Below are 21,277 nucleotides of genomic sequence, written 5' to 3'. Positions count from 1 at the left end.
GTACAGGTTGAAACGAGACTGGCTAAATTGCTGATGCTGGTGGAGGAGACCTGCCTGTCTACTTTGTGTATGTGTGAAATTTTTCCAATAAAAAGTTGAAAAATTAAAAATGATTGCTGTAAATCCCAGCATTGACTTAGATCACTGAGGCATTTTCAAACACCTGAACTTTTCCATCTGGATACACATTAACCAATAAACCAACACCCATTAGTTGGTAAAAACTGTTACTATTATTTCATAAGCAACAACCAAAAACCTGTGTGATTTTATCCAGGGTTTATAGAACTCAAGGTAATTAAGGTGTGGGCCAAAAAGGAATGAGGGCACACCTCTCAGCTCAGGGAGAAGACCTATGCTGCGAAATCCTGATGAGTATAGAAAAAAGCGAGAAAAAGGGTGATTTAAAAATTTTTCACATTTTGAGAAGGACCTGCCTCCAGGATGATCTTTATTTTGCACGTAACCTGTGCCATTTGAGACCAAAGCCTCATTTTCTCCACATTAGTTAGACAGCAAAGGGTGGTAACCCCCAGAATCAACACAAATCCGGACTCTAATAAAGATGCCTTCTAGTTAAAGGTTAAATAAATGCCTTCTGGGGAGGAGCTGTCAGCCCACCCTCACGTGGTCACCCGTGCAATACACAACTCTTCTATCTAAAACCTCTCTATCAATTTCTACCCTAACTCATTCTTGGAAACATAAAAACCTTTTCAGAACTAGCCTGGGGATTTTCTTGGGGAGAGGTGGAATTAGATTTCTTTAGCAATCTTGCTGTAAAGGGACAAGCACTCATGATTTAAATACTTCTAATTGAGAATTTCCACATGGACTTGGCCTTATAAGTATCAGACACCAATAAACACTGCTGCTGAGAAAAATATGCAGGGATAATTTGCAGTTCTTTCTTGGGTACATCAGTTGTTGGCAACCAAGGGCACTTGTACTGGAGCTGTCCCTTGGGGCCCTCTGGAAGTTCAAGTCTGCACAGTGACAGGGGCAGGAGCCCGCTGTTGGATAGGGTGATGGATTGTAAACCAGATGGGATTGGACATACACACAACTATGTAAACTTGGCAGTGAAACAATTAGAAGTGCTTCTCTGATGTTTAAATTGCATGCAACATTTTTTTCTTTTTGTGTAGTAAAAGCAAACTTTCTATGCTTGCTACTTGGAAACGCAAAAACTATCAATATCCTAGCTCTCTTTGCAATAACCTGAGTGAATGGAGGGGCCATGGTGGTGCCCGATGGATGTTTGTTAACTAGTCCGACTACAGTCGGTTCTTACATCCTCTTGGTTGTTTTGTACTATCAAGTGCTAAGGAGGAAAAAAATGGGTCTCCGGAGGGGTCTAGCAGGGAGAAGTTGTCCTGTGGGCACTTACAACACTCAGATTCAAAGAGACAGAGAGTAGAGTGGAGGTTGCCAGAGGCAGGGGGAATTAGCCTTGAAGGGGGACAGTTACAGTTTCACAGTATAAAAGAGTTCTAGAGTGGATGGTGGTGATGGATGTACAGCAGGGTGTAGGTTCTCAATGCTACTGAATTGCACACTTATGAGTGATTAAGATGGTAAATATTATATTATTTTTATATTGGGCATATTTTATCACAGTAACAATTTTTAGATATAAGATAACATGCTCCATATTGTTCAGGATGGTCATAGAAAGTATGGGACATATGGTCATTTTCAGAAGTATTCAATTTAAACAGCAGTTCCCTTTAAAAGTAATAACACCTTACCAGAAACCACACTAAACAAATAAAATGTTTTGCTCTAAAAAAAAAAAAAAAAAAAAGAAAGAAAAAAAAGGAAGGTGGCTCATCCAGCTATAAGCCCATGTGACTGTCAGCTGGCGGGCGGGGGGATGGGAGGGAAGGGGTTGACAGCAGAGGCCGCGTCAGGCTCGGGCCCTGCCAGCCCTTGCCCCAGCAGGACATCCTGGAGGTGAACGTCAGAGGAGAAGTCCCCAGTGCACGGCCACCAGGGAATGTATCACGCTGCTTCTAAGTCCACCAAAGAGGACTGGACACTCCCTAGAGGTTTTGGAATTTGAAGGAAATCTTCCCCAAAGTGAGGATTTTTTTCTCAACTCACAAGACCTTGAAATATCAGGCATCATCATCACAGATTCTTCTAGAGTCTCAAAGATAATTTTGATTTTAAAAATTCCTCAGTTGTGATAAAACAAATCCAGAGTTCCTCATAGGATCCCCTGAGCCCTCTCTGCTCCCCACTGCTCAGACCAACTCACCCATCAGAGCCTGGCCGGGAGGGGGTGCTGTCGGATGAGAGGGAGGAGACGGAGGCCACGGACAGGGGCCGGGATGAGGATGGCATTGTGAAGGACCGTACCATGGACCGGGGGCGGCTGCCTCTTCTGTCATCCAGACTCGAGGGCTGAAAGGGAGAGAGAGATTCTTGTACCTGGCATGGCCAGACTCCCGTGGGGAGGTGGCATTTGCATGGTGGAATCTAGACCACCATGATCCACACTTTTATAAACAGTAGACATTCTTGTTCTCAATAGAAGGAAAAAAAAAGATTCTTTTGCAGTCTTTTGAAACCTGACTCAGTATAGTAAAAATTATCAGAAGGAATTGTAGCCTTTTAATTTTCAGTGCAGTTTCTTTACCAGGATCCCCATGTGTCAACCCATTCCAAAGTCATAGTAGAATATCCTGACCAGAAAAAGCAATACACAGGGTAACATTTAGGAAGTGGTTGAAGAATTTGCAAGATCTTTGTGCATCTCTCCATGTTGACAAACCGTGCAGATTACCAAGACGCACGGATCAGTAATGATGGAGTTGCTGAGGCTGAACCGAAACACTCCTGCTGCCCCCGGGAGGTGACGCTCTCCCCTGCAAGGATGGTTAGAAGCCACACAGGAGTCCCCAGCGCTCCTCCCACCCACTTGCTCAGTAGCAGACGAGGCATGCGTCCTGGAGAAAAATGATGTCTGGATGGACTTTTCCATCCTCTTCCTGACATATTACCAGAAAAAGTGTCACTGAAATATAGCAAGTGCCAACATCTAATTAGCTAGAAAATTCTCGGGTACCTGCACCCTGAGCCAGATGCTGGGACATCTGGATGGCAGCTGCTGCACACTTGCCTTTAACCTGAGGACATGAGAACCAAATTCCTGCAGGACACTTCTCTGTGTGGCTTCAATCCCCCCACATGGTCTCTGTCGAAACTACTCCATTCTGCTATGATGGCACAAAAGCAGCCTATTTTGTGAATAAAGTTTTATTGGCTCATGATCATGCTCATTCCTTTCTGCCTTGTCTGTGGCTGCCGGGACCCAGGTCACGGGCAAAAGGGTTGGGGTGAACCCTGGCACGACCAGGCAAGACCATGGCTAGAACCAGGCAAGGGCTGAAGGTTGACCAGCGGTGTGAGACAGGAGCTGGGGAAAGTAGGAGGACCAGGGCCTGTGGGCTGAGGGGCTGGAGCCATCCGGGAGGACTTTGCAGGGGGAGTTTAAGAGGTGAGGCTGCAGCTTGGCACCTGGCCCTCCCAGGTGGTTAAAGTGATGCTGTGGATAGGACTGATCCACGTGTCAGGGGAGGGTGTCAGAACCTGCCCAGGCTCCCTGCTCCTCACTGGACTTGAAGGAAGAGGTAAAAGAAGATGGTTTGAGAAACAAATATCTCCTTCGAGACTCAGAGGTAAACACACACACCTCCCTGCTCCATGGCCAGAGAAGGTAGGGGTGCTAATGTGGAGGGCACTTGCAGACTCCTTCCCAGGGTCCCTGGGGCCCACATTCCTCACTCGAGAAGGGTCAGGAGACACTGGGCTCTAGCGCTGCCATCAGGGACTGACTGGCCAGGGTCTTGAGAGCCCCAGGGCTGCAGAGCTAAAAGCCAGAGCTAGGTTGGCTGGGGGTCTGTGTATTGAGAAGTCAGAGGTTGTCCAAATCTCTAAGGCTTAGGCCGGCTCTGGAAAATTGATAAAATGGTTTATGTCCTTTCTATGTTTTTTTTTTTTTTAATCCATCTTTTAAACGGGATGATACTATATTGCTTTTCAAAGTATTTGGAGATGCCTGCAAGTTTCCAACATAGATAATTCAGGAAAGGCTCACCCAGGCTGCTTTTTATCACACTTCTCAGAGCTGACAGGGCACCTGCCTGCCCCTTTCCTGCTCACAGAAGCTGCCCCAGAGCCTGCCTTTGGGGTCCTGGGATGGAGAGGACTCAAGAAGGCGGCCCTGGGCAACAAAGCATCCACTGTGAGCAACGCACCCTTAATTCCGTCCCTGGATCCCACCCCCTAAGTAAGCTCCCCCCAGCTGGCCCTACAGAGAAGGGCAGCAAGTCTGGGGGGTTGGTGCTGCCTCAGGGCGTGGCAGGAAGTGCCAATCTCCAGGCAAGGATGGCTGCCATGGAGCCACAGCTGGGGGACACGTCCTTGGTAGTGAGACACCCCCACTGCCCACACCACGCCCTGACCTCCCTGCCCTTGTCTTCTCCACTGGGCCCAAAGGCACAAGCAGGAACAATGCTTCACAGCAGAGGAGGGATGTGGCGTCTGCTGGGCCAGGCCGCTTCCTGTGACTTTGAGATAGACATTAAATGATTGATAAAGGAAGAAGCTTTTCAATTAGCAGGAAAACTTTAACATTTCACAAGTGTTTATTTCTTTTTTTTTTTTTTTTTGGTTTTTGCCCAGGGCTAGGATTGAACCTCCACCTCTGGCATATGGGACCGGCACCCTACTCCTTGAGCCACAGGCGCCACCCACAAGTGTTTATTTCTTAGAGTTCAAACTGGCACCAAACTTTCGAAGAGACACACAGGGACACACCTGAAACACTTCTTGCCACTTGACTGTGAGTGTAATGAGCTGCGAACTCTGGTGGTATGAAGCACTACTCGGGGGCTCTGAACTCCAGCAAGGGCAGCACCGATCCCAAGCCTGTCAGCCCATGGCAGCCGCCGCTGGGCTGTCAGTCCCCAGATTCCCACCTGCCGAGCCCTCAGACCACAGCCCAGCAGCTGTGCTTTGTCAGGTCCTGGGCTTGGGGGCCCAGAGCTCAGCCTCAGCCTGCAGTGGTGGGGAGCCTGGGAGAGCAGGTGGGGTGATCACAGCCAGTTACCCTCCCAGGGAGAGTCCTGGGTCTCCTCCCTCACAGGCAAGAGGAGAAAGAGCTCAGTGATGTGAAATACACAAACTCTGGAGGTCTCGGACTCTGGGCCTGACACCTGCTGGTGTGTGACCTCGGGCTGGTTAACCTGCCTGTGTCCCTGTGTCCTTGCCTGTAACATGGGGATGACCAAGTGCCTGCTTCACAGAGGATGGATTAAGCAAATGGATATTAGGTGGATTAAGCAAATGGATATTTGTAAAACACTCGGCAAGGTCCCTAAGCACTGAATCAGTGTTTGCTAAATGAGGTGAATGTGTGAAGGAAGAGTGAATTCAATAGAGAGGCAGGCTGAGAATTTGGCCAAAACAGAAACCAAATGGTGCACCTCACTCAACAGCTGGCCTTTGGAGAATAAAGTGACTCATGTGGTAAGAAGCAGGGTAACTTCCTCCAGCTGCCTTCCTTCAGGAGCTGAAGCCCTCATCCTGCACAATGGGAAAGGGGCTACCTTCTCCAGGGTCCACAGGTGGCCAAGGTAGGCCCCAGAAAACTCCAAGAGATTGGCGGGATGGAAACACCACTCTGAACGTCTCGCCAAGGTAGCTCTCGGATCAGGGTGTCTGGCCTTGCCCCCAGAGCGGGTAAGACATGGCTTCTGAGGACAGACTCAAGCCTGCTGCAAGACGGCAACTGGGAGGCTTTTTGCAGGGCTACAACTCACAAGCTGCTCTTTGGTCATGCATCCCAGCCCCTACTCAGAAACTTCTCATAAGCTCGTCACAGAAAGCTAGTTCTGCCCGTCCTCAGAAGAGAGCCTCCTGCCCCAGCCCAGCGGGTCTAGTTCTTGGAGGTCAGGTGCCTTTCCAGGTCTTTGCCTTGATTCCTTCTGCCCACGGTGCACCTCTGTCTGCCCTGGCCTCCAGCCTTTGCTAGGGCAGTCCTTTCCCTGGGCAGAGTCCTTCCCGGCTTCCTCTAATAGGTGAGTCTTTGCTAAGAAACCTAAACTACACAATCCCTCACATCCCCCCTCAACCTTGACTAGGCCAGCTCTGTCATGGGAAATAAGAGCTGTGCCTTGTGGGTTACTGAAAACTGTGTGTGTGTTGTAGGATTACAGGTGTGGGCTCAGCCAATCAGCCAAGTCACAGGAGACTCTGAGTGATTTCTCTGTTGCTCCGTGACAGTAAGGGTGGACTGTGTCCACAGCAGACAGGGGGGTGTCTAGTGATCTAGCAAATGTGTGAATGTTTATTCACCTTGACATTTCCCATCATTAAAAGGAGATAGCTGGATTGCTGGCAGGTGGACTGACCAAGAGGCTGGGCTCCCTGTGTCCCGCTGCTGTGCACATGTGAGTTGCTCTGCTCTGCTCCGGGGCCTGGCATGGCCGGGCGGGGGGGATGCAGACACCTCCCTCTTCCACACCACCCACTCACCAGGGTGCGGGCGCCATACTGCTTCTCCACTTTCTCCTTCAGCTGTCTGAAGCAGGCTTCCATCCTCTCATGGAACGGCCTCAGCGCTTCCGTGACCTTGTCTCCATGAATTCTGATCCCCTCGGCCAAAAACGGAATCTGAAAAATAGAGGTTGGGTTCCTCACTTCTCGGATAATGGTCCAGGGGGAGCAGTACAAGCCACATCTGCTTTTGTTCCATGTCAAACAGGGCACAGCGAACCCATCGGCAGGCAGACGGCCCCCACAGACCAAACTCTGAGATGGACATCACGCACGTTCTGAACTGGACGTGTCCAGAGTGGCGCCCCCCACACCACGGCCACTCAACTAAGTTCCCAGCATAGACTCATCTGTGCTCTGCAGTTGAGTATGGGAAGAGCTGCACTTTGAATTTGTTTAGATATAACTTGTTCTGGTAGCAAAGGGTCATGTCAGAATGCAAACATTTTTGTTTTTAAGCTAAGAATATTGCCTTTACAGGCAATTAAGAACCCTATTCCAAAGCGTAATTACATGTGATCTATAGTCCTGAAGAATATTCTTATTTGGGAAGGAAAACTACATTTATTCTTCCTTAAAACTAAAAATAATCACTTCTCTGCCGATACTGCTGTCACAAAGTATGCATGCCAACAATTCACTTCCCAGTGTGGAGATGCAGCTGACCTTTAAAAGTGTCACAGGAAAGACATTTCCATTCTCCCAGCCGCAGAGACGAAACACAGTGGCTGTTGCTGGCAGTGGGTGTAAGAAAGGCTCCCTTTCTGCCCCCGGCCTCTACTTCCCCCTTGGACCAAGAGTTAGACCTTCTTCAGTGCAATCAAGCTAAGAGGTTTGCTCTTAATAATTTATAATTAAATCAAAATACTGATTAAAAACAGATTTCCCTAATAGGAGAGAACACCAATCTAAATGAGCAGAAATTTATTAGTAAGAAGGATAATAAGTACACAATTGAATTTCATGTGAACAAACTCAAGAAATCTTATCAAGATGAATCAACGCATAAAAAGTATTTGGTTGCCATTTATAGCACACAGCTGCTGCCTGTCTCGGCACTCCAGGAGAGGAGGGAGTCAGCCAGCGCCCCCCTGCCTGCTCTCAAGCTGCACTGACACCAAAGTTTGTTTTGCTGATGCTTGCCAAACCCAAGGTACATGCCAGTTGTCCCCTTCAGGCCAGTTATTGCCAAAGGAGAGTGTGCAGGTGAGACTTCATAATAGCTGGGACATTTTAATATTCCATACGGATTACTCATGCAGATGGCGGCCTCCCTGGGGCTAGCCATGGTTTCCTCAGGGCCAACAGTAGAAAACACGCACTGTGAGCCTCGTGTTTCCTGAGTTCTGCCTTCAGGGATGAGAAGGCAGATGGGGACAGAGTCTGGTGGGATGGCAAACTTGTATGTGCACCTCTGGGTGCCAAGGCAGGTCTGTGTGGAGTGCTGTCTCAAGGTGAAGCACTAAAAGCACTTTTGATTTAGTACGAATCTTTCTCAAATGTGCAAAATGCAATATAATCATGTCTTTTTGTGTTGTTGTTCGTGACGGTGGTGTGATGAAACTCTTGTCAGTTCTGTACATCGAAGAAGATGCTTGCTGGATAAGGGTTAAAACCATTGGGTTTAGGTCACTGGTCCTGCCTGAATTGCAACTTGGCAGTGAAACAAATCAGTTCTTGATTTGCTGTTGGCGGAAATAACCTGGTTATAGGCTGGCACCTAGCCCCTGATCTATGTTTATTTGGGGCTGAACTATGATTCTACATGAAAGAAAATAAAAATATGTCTTGTGTAAACACATTCCAATCTACAATGTATTAAATAGACAAATAGAAGGCACAGACCAAGGGCCTGAAATGGTCTTCGGACCTTTTTAGGTTCATGGGGTCCCAGCCTGGCTGAACATCAACATTTCTCAGGCAGATTCCTGAACCGGATTTATTGTAGGTGACTCCCTGAAATCTGCCTTCCTAAGAATCTCTCAAGCCCAAAGAGGCCTTTCCAAAGTCACACCTCTGGTTGTTCAAAACGAGCCCACAGCTTGCTCTACAAAGATGCCCTGCTAATGCCTGGCATTTGAAGTTTGCTCCTGTTTGTCCCCTGCACAGATTTGTGCCCTGCATGCAGTGGAGAACATTTGGAAGCCCTGCTTGGTGCTCCAGGAGCAACACCCCTGGCCATAGCAGTCACGCTTGTCATCAGCTGGGGATGATGAGTGACTCCGGTCTTTCATCTTTGTACATTTCAAAAGAGAAATATGTGCACATCACAGCAGTTTAATATGAGACTGTATGGATTCCTCTTTGGACACTCGGCAGGGATGCCCAACAGTGACAGCTGTGTTTGGGAAAGATGGAGCTGTGCCTTTGAGGAAGTGACTCGTGACCTGGTGTCGGCTGCAACCCTGGACGAGGCTCCACACAGCCTGCACCTGGGCTGCAGCCTCCCCCGCAGAGAGAGGAGCAAGTCGGCCCATCCCGAGTTCAGAGAAGGCAAGCAGAGCAGAGGAGCTGCCAGACTTATTAACCAGCCTTTGCAGACGATTTTGGGCATTTATTGTACATTGGTGATGAAAACTCTGCAAACGTGTCCTGGGACTCCCAGGAGGAAAATCTCACTGTGCTCTAATACAGATTCAGGAAATAAAGTCTCAATGAACCAATAAACAAAAGGAGAACAAAGCATTCTGATGACCCCAAACTTCTTGTTTTTTAATGAACCCATGACTCAAGCACCCATATGAAGATAAGGGTTTTCAGAACATTTGCAAATGAAAGCAAAATCATATGTAATATTTGAGATATGTATTTTTCATTACTTTTTGATTTAATGAAGTAACTAGAAAACTGGGTCTTTCAACTTTCCTGTGAACTGCTTTAAAATTCATCCTTTAATATAGTTATTAGGAGTGATGACATAGTGCTGACATAAAGTTGCTCTCTGGGGAACAAATTATTTTCCTCCGTAGGGCTTGAAACTCTTAAAATCCAATTTGCTGTAAAAGCTTACAGGAAAAAAAAAAAATCAATAGAACTTTTGCAGACCAAACTAGTTTTTGGATAGCAATGGTTTTATAGCCTTCAGAAGAATTTTGAATTTTATACTCTTTGGTTTCTACAACATCTAAAATGGAATCATTAAAAATTTTAAATTTGTTACCACTTTCTTAGTAAGAGAGGAAGATGGACTGGGTACAGAGAAGCCACATGGCCCCCTTCTGGAAGCTAGGGACTGCTGGCTGAGCAAAGTGGCACTGGCTACGATGCCCCCACCTCTCTCAGCTCTACTCAGCCTTCCCAGAAGATCTCAGGGACGGCATCCTCCTTGCCTCCTGCTCAGGAAAAAGAGGCATAAAGAAACGAGTTGCCCCACCCCACCATGTAGCAGATCAAGTGCAAGCTGAGCTCCCCGTTGGCCTGACATGCTCTGGGGTGGGGGGGGGCTCCAAGCAGCACAGACACATACATGGGTAACTGACAACTGAGCAGGGGCACCCCCGCAGTTACCTACCCTCTAAGCTGAGGGCTCCCCAGGAAAGACTCAGGAGGCCTCAGCAAGGACAGGGAGAGGAGAGGGTGCCTGTGGCTCTGGCCACACATTCGCCGAGGCCTGTGTCAGTCTCATGCTCTCCCGGCACAGGCCGGGGCTCCCGACACTATGGCTCTGCGCCTGCCTGGACTTCTGTCCTATCAATACCACAATGCTGGGTTTTCCAGCAGCAGGAGGAAAGAGGCCTTGTTCATTGCTGAGATAGAACATCCTGGGTGTTCTAATTGCTGACCGCAGGGAGCCCAGGAGCTGTGGGTGGGCTCACCCAGGGACAACACTAGTCATGTCCTGCTGACTGTCAGCCAGAAGCTCCCGTGCTGGCTGGGCATGTGTGCTGAGGGGGGCCCAGCAGAGCTGCGCTGGTCTACACTCAGCTTTCCTTCCCCTCTGGTTGGGCAAGGCTGGCATCTGACACTCTACCTGCCAAGCAATCAGGTCCTTGAGCTTCTCGATCTTTTCGTGGGCCTCGGGGTGCTCCTGCAGGTACCGGTCCGTGAAGAAGGCCTGGAGGAGACAGGGACAGCCGCTTAGACCACCTGGCCACCCAGCACAGATTCTCACACTTACTGTGCGCAGGGCCCTGGGGATGGGGCTCCCTCCAGACTTTAGGGTTACACCCTGCCCAGTAAGGCCAAATACAATAAATGGAGCTGACGGACCCCTGGGGAAGAGGGGATCTGGCTGCACGCCATCACTTGGGTCCAGTGAAGCCATAGTTGACTGGGATTGCTGGGCCCTGCTGGGGGCAGTGGACACAGCCTCCCTGCTGCTCACACGCTGCCCTACCCTGTACCTGCCCAGGCCCGACCTACACAGGCAACAGAGCTGCCTATTTCCCCAAAGGTGCATAACCCCGCCAGCCCTCTGTCTCAGTTTCCACTGTGTCTAGATCAGAGGTCACACTTTTCTGAGAAGGGCCAGATGGCAAACATTTTAGGTTTCATGCACCATACGCATTTCTGTCACAACTACTAAACGCTGCTGTTTCTGTACCAGGACAGCAGCCACAGGCAGTAAGTGAATGAGTGGGCGTGGCAGGGTTCCCGGAGAACCTCCTGCATAGAAATGCAGACCCCGTCTAGACTGCTCCCCATGTCCTTTAGCTTCTGCCAGCTCCTATGGAGCCAAGACCCAGGGAGACCAGCTGGCCAGGCCCCTCTGCAGGGTAAGTGCTGCCCCTGGATTGAATATTCGGATGCTTTTGTCTGTAGTGATCCCAGTCTCTGGAAGCCACCTGAGGCCCACTGGCTGCAGGTAAGCCTGCCTAGAGTAGATCATGGGGCCTTCCTGGCTGTCAGAGGATGCCCAGGGACCAAGCCGGGGCTAGGCCGCCACTGTCCTGCAGTCTGCAGAGCCTGCCTATGGGCACTGGCCTGGCCTTGGCTGGATCACTGCTGAGACTATTCAAGGATTATTTCTGGGGTTTGGAGACAGTGTTTGGAATTTTCTGTCCATGCCAGGGCAGGGCTGTCACAAGCCTTTTCATAGTTTGCAAATCCTCCCATGACAGCAGGGTCCACGATGCCATTGAGGAGCATGGACAGGGGGTTGATGGGCAGGCTGGGGTCATCCAGGTGCTGCTGCACCATGCTGTCGATCTTGTCGTTGGTCAGCTGCATGGTCTCGATGGCGTTCTCCAGGGGGCTGACCTCCACCTGCAAGGAAGGGGCAATGGCAGGATGTCAGCCCACCTCCGCCAGCTCGCAGGGCCCTGCTGAGGAGCCAGGCTGAGAGGTGGGGCAGGCTCTCTGCTCTCCCAAGCACCGTTTTTCCCAGCAAAACTTCTGGATGTGATCATTTACAGCTCTACCAAGAGCAGCTAGCCCTTGTATTATGATTGTTTCCAGACAGAGCCCTCACATGAGAATTCCAAGGCACCAGGCAAGGCTGCTCAGCCCTGAGTATGTATATATGTGTGTGGTCTATATGTGTGTGTGGTCACCCGGGTGGTGCTTGAACACAATCTGCCAGCTTCAGAAAGGGAACCTTCTAGCCTGTTCTTGTTTTCTGCTTGTTTCACGGAGCATGAAGGTTTTAGGGCGTTTCTGAGGAATCCAGATGGAGACCTGGGCCCTTTGAGAAGCCTGCTGTCCCTGTCTGGTCAGGGAAGATGAGGGAAGGGCCCTGCCATGGCCTCCCCTGGCCTTGTGGGAAGAGCTCTCACTCCCCCAGGGTCAATGGGCACCACAACCTGCTGCTGTCAGAGGGACCTTCAGCACAGGAGGCACAGGACCACCTGTCTGAGAGGTGGAGGGTAGGGGGAGCACAGGGGATGAGTATTCTGTAAATTGCCAAGCCCCGAGTGACACTCCCTGGAGGTTGTGGAGGTATCGGAGACTCCCTGTGTACTGCCCACCTTGCACTGATGGAGGAAGGGCCATGGAGCGGTTGTAGTGCATAGAATGTGGCTAGTCATGTGCACCCTGATCCCGCACCGTGCTCTGCATTCCATCCCTGGTGAACAGCTTCACCAAAGGGACACTCCGGGCAGTGCTCCATCTGGTCCGACTGCTAACTCCCTGTCCCTGACCTTGCTCGCCTCAAAAAGGAATTGTTTCCTATTTTTATCAAACAAACAGGGGCTAACCCTGGCCCTACAGCCAGCCCAGGGGGGTTGGTCCCAGGAGGCACAAGTCACGGGGGTTTGATAGCAGGATTTCAGTCCTGTCACGTGGGGATTTTCGGCTTCCAGATGTCTTAGTTTGTTACAAATGGCCAACACTGCCAGAGGACGAGCTGCATTCACACAAAAGGTCAGGCCCCTGTCCACCTGGAGCAGCTGAGCTGTGGCCAGCAGCCTCCTGGAGCCCAGACGGAGGATTACACGGGCTGTGGGCAGTGGCCCATTAGGAGGATTAACGCCCCCTGTGTGAAGGGCCTGCTCCTGTGAGCTGTGTGTGGTAAGTGTGTCACTAGCTCCCGAGGGCCCTGGGGAAGGGGCTGCATTCTCATCTGACACATAACTCCCGACAGCCTTCCATCCTTTTGGGGCTACCTGGGTGCTCCCAGAGCAGGAAGTGAAAAGGCCCAGAGAGGGGCAGGGAAGACCCCCAGGTGTCCCAAGGGCTCCCACCCTGTGGCCCTGCAGGGTGAAGAGGGATGGTGGATCACAGGCCCCATGGATCGGCCCAGAGCTAGGCTGCCATGGGCCAAGGAGACTGAACACAGCAGCAAGCAAGTGAGCTCCCAGCCAAGCCCTGGAGCTGCATACCCAGTGCTTCAGGGCACTCTGTGCCGACTAAATGGCACACAGGTGAGATCCTGCCAGGTGGAGATGGCAGCCTGGAGACCCTCAAACAAGAAACACCTCCCCTAGTTCAATCAGACCTTTTTATACTGCCAATTGCCACAGCCCTGGCATTTCAAAATAGTCAATAAATCTGCTGACCAACTCCGGTTCATGTAAATGAAAGTGTCCAATACAGCTCATCACAAATGTGAGCTTCATGTAAATGCGACTGTCCCAGGGCAAGGCAAAGCTTAGCTTTGCTGAGATGGAAATTGTTATTCCTTTAAACAGTGCCAGGGAAGGGTATATTTTCAGGCTATTTTTACTTGAAATGAACAAGTACTATTAATTAAGTTGTTTGTCATGTAAATGGCAATAAAACCATCAGGAAAAAAGATTTTTTAGAAAGTATGTAAATTGGAACTTGTCTTAAACTTTTCATCTAGTTAACAGAAAGAACTGTCAAAACAGCACAACTGGCCGGGCGTGGTGGCTCACGCCTGTAGTCCCAGCTCTGTGGGAGGCTGAGGCGGGTGGATTGCCTGAGCTCAGAGGTTCAAAACCCATATGAGAAGCAGTCAGCCAGAGTAAGACCCCGTCTCTACCAACAACATCAAAAACAGCCAGCACCGCAGGAGAAGGAAGAAAATCACCAGAAAAGGAGTACTTCAAACAAACATGAACAAGCACACTGAAATTAAAAATAAAAAAAAAAAATTAAAAAAAACAAACAAAAAAAAACAGCACAACTATGACTGAATTTAAATATTTTGTAAGGAGGAGTGAAATCTTCATTCTGGTTTTCTTAGATGCTAGAGTTGGTTGTGATTACACAGCATTTCCACTAAAATATTGGTGGGTGAGAGACATGCTCTGAGGCACAGGCAGGGTGACCTCGGGAACTGTGGGGTCTGCAGTGTGGACGCTGGCCACGGGGACCAAAGTGAACAGGGAGTGTCGGACTGCAACAGGGAGGGGAACGGACAATGCCTTCTGTGGAGTGTCCTTACCATGAAAACAGATTTGACCTCGAACCACCTCAAGATTCCAGGTAACTTATACGCAGTTGTGTATACGGTCCTCTCGATCCACATGTTCTGCAACAGAAACACACAATACTTGTCAGGAGAAGGGTGTCAGTGGGTGGACAGGTCAGCCCGAATGGGGACTACAGCTCTGTAGGAGTCAGGCCCTTCCTCAGGACAGGGTTCTGCCTGTGCTCATCGCCGGGGTGTGTGTGTGTGTGTGTGTGTGCTGAGTCACACTTCACTAGCCATGCTTAACCGTCACCCAGGACTCATCAAAGCGTTCCTGGTTTGCCAGCCAGTGTTGCAAAGGAAAGTGTAAGAGGTGGGCAGGGAAGATACACATCCCTGACCGTGAAGGGGTTCCCTCATCAGAAAGTACATTTTTGGAAAGCCTCTAAATTTTAGGAGGTTATGTTAATCTTTCTTAGCATTCAAAAGAAACTCAAAGGTGCCAGTGCATTAAGGATCTACAAAGTGACCTCTTACATTCTCATGAAATCAGTCAGCATTTTTTAAGCTTTAAAATTTGACATACTAATATATGTTTACATGGGAACATAAAGATATGACAATAAAAGAAGAAAAAAAGCACCTGCTACCCACAGATGATGGTTTAAACATTGTAGTATTTAATCATTCCGGACTGCTTACTATGTATTAAAAGTATATATATTGGTGGTGCCAAAAAATGTAGACACATTTTAAGAGATCTTGTTGGAAGTAAAATCGATCATTCCCCGAACTGTGTGCATTGCAGGTACAATGGATGTGTGTAGCACATCTAGGTACACTTGACCAGCAGCGTAACTTCAACTTAGAAAAGTAACACATAGATAACATCTCTTAAAATACGTATGTAGGATTTTGGCACCTGCTATATGTACATTTAAAATAAAAACATTTTGTACTCTGTGTTCTTTGTAATATATAGTATATTATATATTGCATGAAATTGTGTCAAGCCAGTACATAGGATTCCACATCTCTTTACAGGCTGTACAGAATCCAGCACAGGGGAACTCATCCTTTCATGCGTCTGGCAGGCCACGTGCCTCCCTGAATTGCAGGAGCCCTGAGCAGTCTGAGTCTGCCAACTGTTATCTAGATACACATAATAGGAGGATGAAATGTCCACAGTTCCCGAAAACTGGCCTGGATCTTGGAAAGCATTTATCCCAAACCTCTCAGATTCTAGTATAGGAGAGAGGAGGGCCTGGCTGAGGCCTCAGGGACACAGGCGAGGACTTTGGTATCTCAGGCCAATGCTCATCTTGTCCCACGGGGATGGCGGCCTCAGATACCTGCCCTCGACAGAGAAGTATGCTTGCTCTTCAGGGCAGTGGTTCTCAGGCTTCCTAATGCCACAACCCACAGGTTGAGAACCGCTGCTTTAGGGCCATCTCTAGACCAGACCTCTGTACTTTCTCTCATGTTAACATCCCCCAGGGGATCTCTGGGTCTCATCCTGGGCATTCCGACCTACTACTCAGGACTGAGGCCCCATCTTGACCCCCGCCCTGTTGGCTGTCCCTTGCTCTCCAGATCTTTTCCCTTGGACAGTCCTGGAGGCGCCAGGCTGAGGCTCTTAGCTCTTGGCCTGATGGGCAGCCTCTCAGCCCCAGCAAGAAGGGCTGGAACTTGGCTTCCCAAGACTCCAAAACCTCCATGCTTATCAGGAAGCCTGAGGGCCTGTCAAGCATGGATCAAATCCTATGGCTTCTGAACGCTTCATCCAAGTGTGCAGACCTAAATGGGGCCATTAGGGGATTTCAGGGCCATTAAGCAGAGCAGCCTCTGAGGCTTAGCACGGCTCACACTGTCAGGGTCTCAGTTATTCTTAGCACCCGACCAGCCGCGCACACTTGGCAGTTTGCTTGACCTCCTTGTGTTTGTTCCTCTATAATCTAAGAATATACCTACTTTCCAGATGGGAGAGGTGTGAGGGAAATTCAAGAACTGCCTATAAATCTTGCAGTGCACAGAAAGGATATAAATACTAGCGTTACTGCTTGTAATGACTGTAAGATCCAGATGGCTCAGAGAGCCACTGTCCTTAGCATGCCCAGGCTGTATCTGGGTGTGACCTTCCTTCACTGGTCTAGACAACAGCACAGTGACCAGCTGCCAAGTGGGCCCAGGACACTGGCTTTAACCAAGGAATAGGGGTTTTGTTAGAATTACTGAAGACTTCAGAATTCAAAGCTCCTCCCAGCCCCACACTGAGTATGCTCCCTGGCCTCAGGGCTGGGAGGCTCTTTTCCATCCTTCTCCTGGGACAGCCCCAGGGAGAGCAGGCGGAAGCCCCTCTTTACTTGAGGCAACCCTGCTGAAGTGTTCCATGCTCACCTCTCAAGAGCAGGTGCTAACTCACCTTTGATCACCCCCCATACTCCCCCAGATTGCTCCCAGCAGTGCTATCCTCCTAGGGCGTCCCCAGGGCTAATTCCTCCCTGCCACACTGGCTTAGCTAGGGGTTTCTAGGTTTGTCCGGCCAAGATGCATATTAACATTTTAAAAAATGGGTTTATTGATGCCTTTTAAAAGTATAATCTATTAAACCTGTTTGCATGTATAATTTTTTTTTTGCAGTTTTTGGCCAGGGCCAGGTTTGAACCCACCACCCCGGTATATGGGGCTGGTACTCCTTGAGCCACAGGCGCTACCCTGCATGTATAATTTTTAAAAGGCTTTAAAGACCTGTGTTAATATTTCCATGACCCCAATGCATGGTTTGCAATATGGGGGAGCTATTTAGCAACGTCTGGAAACCTTTGGGGTAGGTTGTCACAACTGTGGAGGTGGCACTGGCACCTGGTCATCTAGTCACATCATTAGTAAAACGTCAATAGTTTCTCCAAATTCGGTGGGGCAATAGCTTAGGATTTCTGCACATCCTGTAAAAAGACATCTAGCGCTGCCCCATGGTAGCCTTTGGGGCCACACTTCTCCACAGGTGATTTTGTTATTGCTGAAAGGAGTTTTTGGCTTCCGTTTGGGTGTTTTTTTGTTTTTTACCGCAAATTCATTGTCTGGGTTTTTTTCTCCCTTCCGGATTGGCCGAGAATATTCAAATCGCTGGACCTCGTTCACCCTGTAAAAACTGTACAGAGATAAGACAAATCGTTAAACATTTAAACAGACAAATAGCGGATTTGCTTTTAGACATGGGGCCTGGCCTCAGACTATGTCACTGCATCTTATAAAATGTCCCTAACCCTGGCCTGATGCCACAGCCTTGGCTTCCTCCGGCAGCCTCAGAAGACAAACACTGGCAGGTGGGGAAATGAACTTGGACTTTCGCCTCCTTTGCCGTCCTGGCAGCCGTCAGGGAGAAGAGAGGCTGGGTGGGAGCAGAAAGAGGGAAGGCGAGGGAGAGGGCAGAGAATATGGCTTTTGTGTTCGATCTACCTATTTATTATTTGTGAAAAGATCTTACATACTTTAGTTTCTGATCTGTGAAATGCAGATATGGCAACCACCCCAAGAGTGGTACCCATGCACCCTAAGTGGCCTGCCTCCCTCCCTGGGGCAAGGCATGGGGAGACTCTCTTCTGCCCCTGCACCCGAGGGAACTAACTCTGTGTCTGGGTTTGCTCTGCAGCTCACTACTTGAAAATGCTGCTTTTCCCTAGGAAGAAAGGCTGTGAGCTTTAAAATGTATGCCTGAGAGCAACCACTGGCCAGGAAGCAGGGTCCTGGTTCATCTTCCATTATGGCTGATGCTGAAAGGTTAAAGAAACCACTAAACTTCAGGGTACAAAACCAGATCCTGAAGAATACTAAGCCTTCAAAGAAGGTAACTTTTTTTTTTTTTTTTTCTCACTAGAACATGTATCAAATAGGAAAGGAAGTTCTCAACCTCAAAGAAATATCTGCCTTAGCAGATGTTTCCACACCATTGCTAAGTGAGGAGCAATTCTACTGAGAGGCAAAAAATCTCACCTGAATTTGGGCAGTTGACTCCTGAAATTTAAAAGCTACCCATAATCCTATATTATGTAACTGTTGTGCTCTGGGGGTGAAGGGCTCTTCTCTCAGGCGTCACCAGGAACAAACATCTGAATCTCTCTCCCTGCCTTATAAAATGCAAACACTCAAGGCCATGCTCATGTGCGTGGACTTAGATTTGTTGGGTGTGGGGCTGTTAGCCCACTGTTGAAAAACTCAAGAGGCTGAGCACAGTGGCTTACACCTGTAATCCCGGCATTTTTGGAGGCTAAGGTAGGAGGATTAATGGAGGTCAGGAGTTCAGACCCTCATCTCTAAAAATAATAGCCAGAGGTGGTGGAACATGCCTATAGTCCAGCTACTCAGGAGGCTAAGGTGGGAGGATTGCTTGGGCCCAGTAGTTTAAGGCTACAGTGAGCTGTGATGGCACCAGTGCACTCCAGCCTGGATGATACAGTGAGACCTTGTCTCAAAAAAATTTTTATGTCATATAAAAAGCTCAACAGAGTACTCTACCCCATAGGGTAGATGTACAAGAAGACCAGTTTTTGCAAAGTTTTTGCTGTCAGTGAGCTTGGGCAGCCTCTGCGTTCTCCCAGGTCCTGGACTGCCTTCTTCCTTTGCTTTTTTTTTTTTTTTTCTTTTTTGAGACAGAGTCTCACTCTGTTCCCCTGATGAAGTGCAGTGGCATCGTCATTGCTCACTGCAACCTTGAACTCCCTGGCTGAAGGATCTTCTTCCCTTAGCCTCCTAAGTATCTGGGACTACAGGCACCTGCCAGAAACAGCACCCCGCTAATTTTTCTGTTTAGTAGAGACAGGGTCTCGCTCTTGCTCAGACTGCTCTTGAACCCCTGAGCTCAAGTGAGCCTCGCCTTAGCCTCCCAGAGTGCTGGGATTACTGGTGTGAGCCATCGTGGCCGGCCTCATGGATGCTCTTTAAAAAAAGCACAGAACAAGCATCTTGAAAGCTAATCAGAAGATAAAATCCACTTTAAGAGGTTAAATTATTAGTAAGAGATCTGTAACCAGCCTCTTACCATTCTCCTGTTGGGCAAGAAAAATGAGATGATTACCTTACAATCTGCTCTGACACTGGCCTGTGAAATTTAGGGGGCAAATCGAGCTTGGGCTTCACGGTGAAACACTGAATATCTGATGGGAAGGGAGTTAAGGACCAGACAGGCAGTGTGGACAGGAGCCCCCCAAGTACACCCAGACACCCAGAAGAATAGCATCTTAAGGGTTTCACGGTCCATATGGCTGCCTTCAAGGATACATTGGCCAGGAGAGTTTTTAATGTCATCTCCTGGTGGGGATGTTGTCTTCATTTTCTCAGCATTTGGAAACTGAGTTAACAGGCGAGCTTCAAAATCTTCCCGGCGTTCATACTCCTTGCCCCGGTAAATGAAAACTTTTCCCTGGAAACAATGACATTCATTAAATAACATCTCAGGAAGACGGCCAGGAAAAGGTCACGTGCAAATGCACTGGTCTTCAAAATACACTTGATGAGTTTTTTAAAAACTGTCATTGAATTTAACGTGTATTTTTTTTTTTACCTTGTAATTGTCTTGGTCTTATTTAACAACAACGCAGGGACATAAGACATGAGTCAGCATGTTTGGGAAGCCCTGGACACTATGTTAGTAAAATCTAGTGAGACGCCTTTGTCTTGACAGTAACAACCAATCTGATTTAAATGACTATGAAAAACCAAGCAACGGGAGCCCGGTGCTGCAGAGGGCACGAGATGATGAGAAAGGGTTAAGGCAGCCAGGCAAGTGGATATCATGAGCATATTTTTTTTTGGGTGGGGGGGGGATAGGCCCTAATTAGGTCATTTTCATTCTGCTGTAAGGAATTTAACTCCACTCTTCAGTGGAGGAATGCAGCCATGTTGAGCTGACTCCTGCAGAGCAGAGGAAAAGGGATCCAGACCAACATAGGAAGCGAGAGGCTCCTGGCCTCCCCCAGTGAGTGACGGGATGGATGGATGGCAGGCCTCACTCATCACATTCAGAGAGGTTGGGCGGATCGTTATTCATCAACACATGACAAGATAAAATATACAGAGTGAGCTCTTCTTCTAAGGGCTGGGTATGGTCCATCTTTTTGTCACTGCCATAAATTCCAAGTTGGAGAGTCTATTGGGGTTGTTACAGATGCTAGGCTAGGCAACTGAATAGACTGCAGTGGCATCATCATTGCTCACTGCAACCTTGAACTCCTGGGCTGAAGGATCTTCTTCCCTTAGCCTCCTGAGTACAGGCGTGGAGGGGAGGTGACGTGGCTAAGCGTTTGTTCTTCCTTACACGAGAGTGTCTTATGAGGCCGTTTCTGTCTGGGTGTGACACAGTCACTCTGTCAACGTATCTGTAAGAACCATTTTTCTTGCAAGATGTAACAGGTCTCTGTCCCTTCAGACTCACCAAATATGTTTTGAGCGTCAACTGAGTCACAAAAAGGGGGCAGTGAGCAGAGAGTGTAAGGCTGCTGGTGGTTTGGGAAGCCCTCTGCCTCCCTCACTTTCGCTGCCCCTCACAGAGGTGTCTCGATCTGAATAAAAACTGTAACCAAGGATAAGACGGCAGGCAGAAGCCACAGGGCACGAGGCTCAGCCATCTGGAGCAAAGCTTCTCATGAGGGGACTTAGTTGCACGGGTGTACCTGATGTTCCAGTCAGGGGACATCAGACTCCAGACTGGGGGGTCTTGAGTCAGCTGTAGTAATTCCTGGACTGATGCTGTGTGTGTGTTGGTGGGGGAGGCAGGCAGAGAGAACAGCATTTTCCTGCATGTTTTCCATTTATCTCCTAGAGACTCAGATGGAAGACAAACTAAATTTGTCTAATTTCTGGATTTTGAAACAGACAGAGATCCTATGGTACTCAGTCAATTTATCCCTGCTATGGTCTGAATGATTGTATCCCTGACACCCTCCCACTCAAATGCTG

At 48.8% G+C, this 21,277-nt stretch overlaps 1 protein-coding gene across 2 annotated transcripts in view; it reads right to left on the bottom strand.

The window, feature by feature from the left end:
• Positions 1 to 21,277, bottom strand: part of DOCK1 (dedicator of cytokinesis 1) — a 510,373-nt gene that overhangs the window by 13,125 nt on the left and 475,971 nt on the right. For both annotated transcript variants that reach the window (XM_053584228.1, XM_053584229.1), the window contains exons 41-48: positions 19,601 to 19,742; positions 19,398 to 19,476; positions 17,390 to 17,474; positions 14,357 to 14,443; positions 11,596 to 11,772; positions 10,538 to 10,621; positions 6,547 to 6,684; positions 2,264 to 2,409 (exon numbers count right to left, since the gene is read on the bottom strand). In XM_053584228.1, coding sequence (XP_053440203.1) covers positions 2,264 to 2,409; positions 6,547 to 6,684; positions 10,538 to 10,621; positions 11,596 to 11,772; positions 14,357 to 14,443; positions 17,390 to 17,474; positions 19,398 to 19,476; positions 19,601 to 19,742 — 938 coding nt within the window. The remainder of the gene's footprint in view (positions 1 to 2,263; positions 2,410 to 6,546; positions 6,685 to 10,537; positions 10,622 to 11,595; positions 11,773 to 14,356; positions 14,444 to 17,389; positions 17,475 to 19,397; positions 19,477 to 19,600; positions 19,743 to 21,277) is intronic.

The sequence above is a fragment of the Nycticebus coucang genome, chromosome 3 (genome assembly GCF_027406575.1).
Source record: "Nycticebus coucang isolate mNycCou1 chromosome 3, mNycCou1.pri, whole genome shotgun sequence".
Classification (NCBI taxonomy): Eukaryota; Metazoa; Chordata; class Mammalia; order Primates; family Lorisidae; genus Nycticebus; species Nycticebus coucang.
Note: the sequence above shows the minus strand (reverse complement) of the source record. Positions and strands in the feature narration are given on the sequence as shown.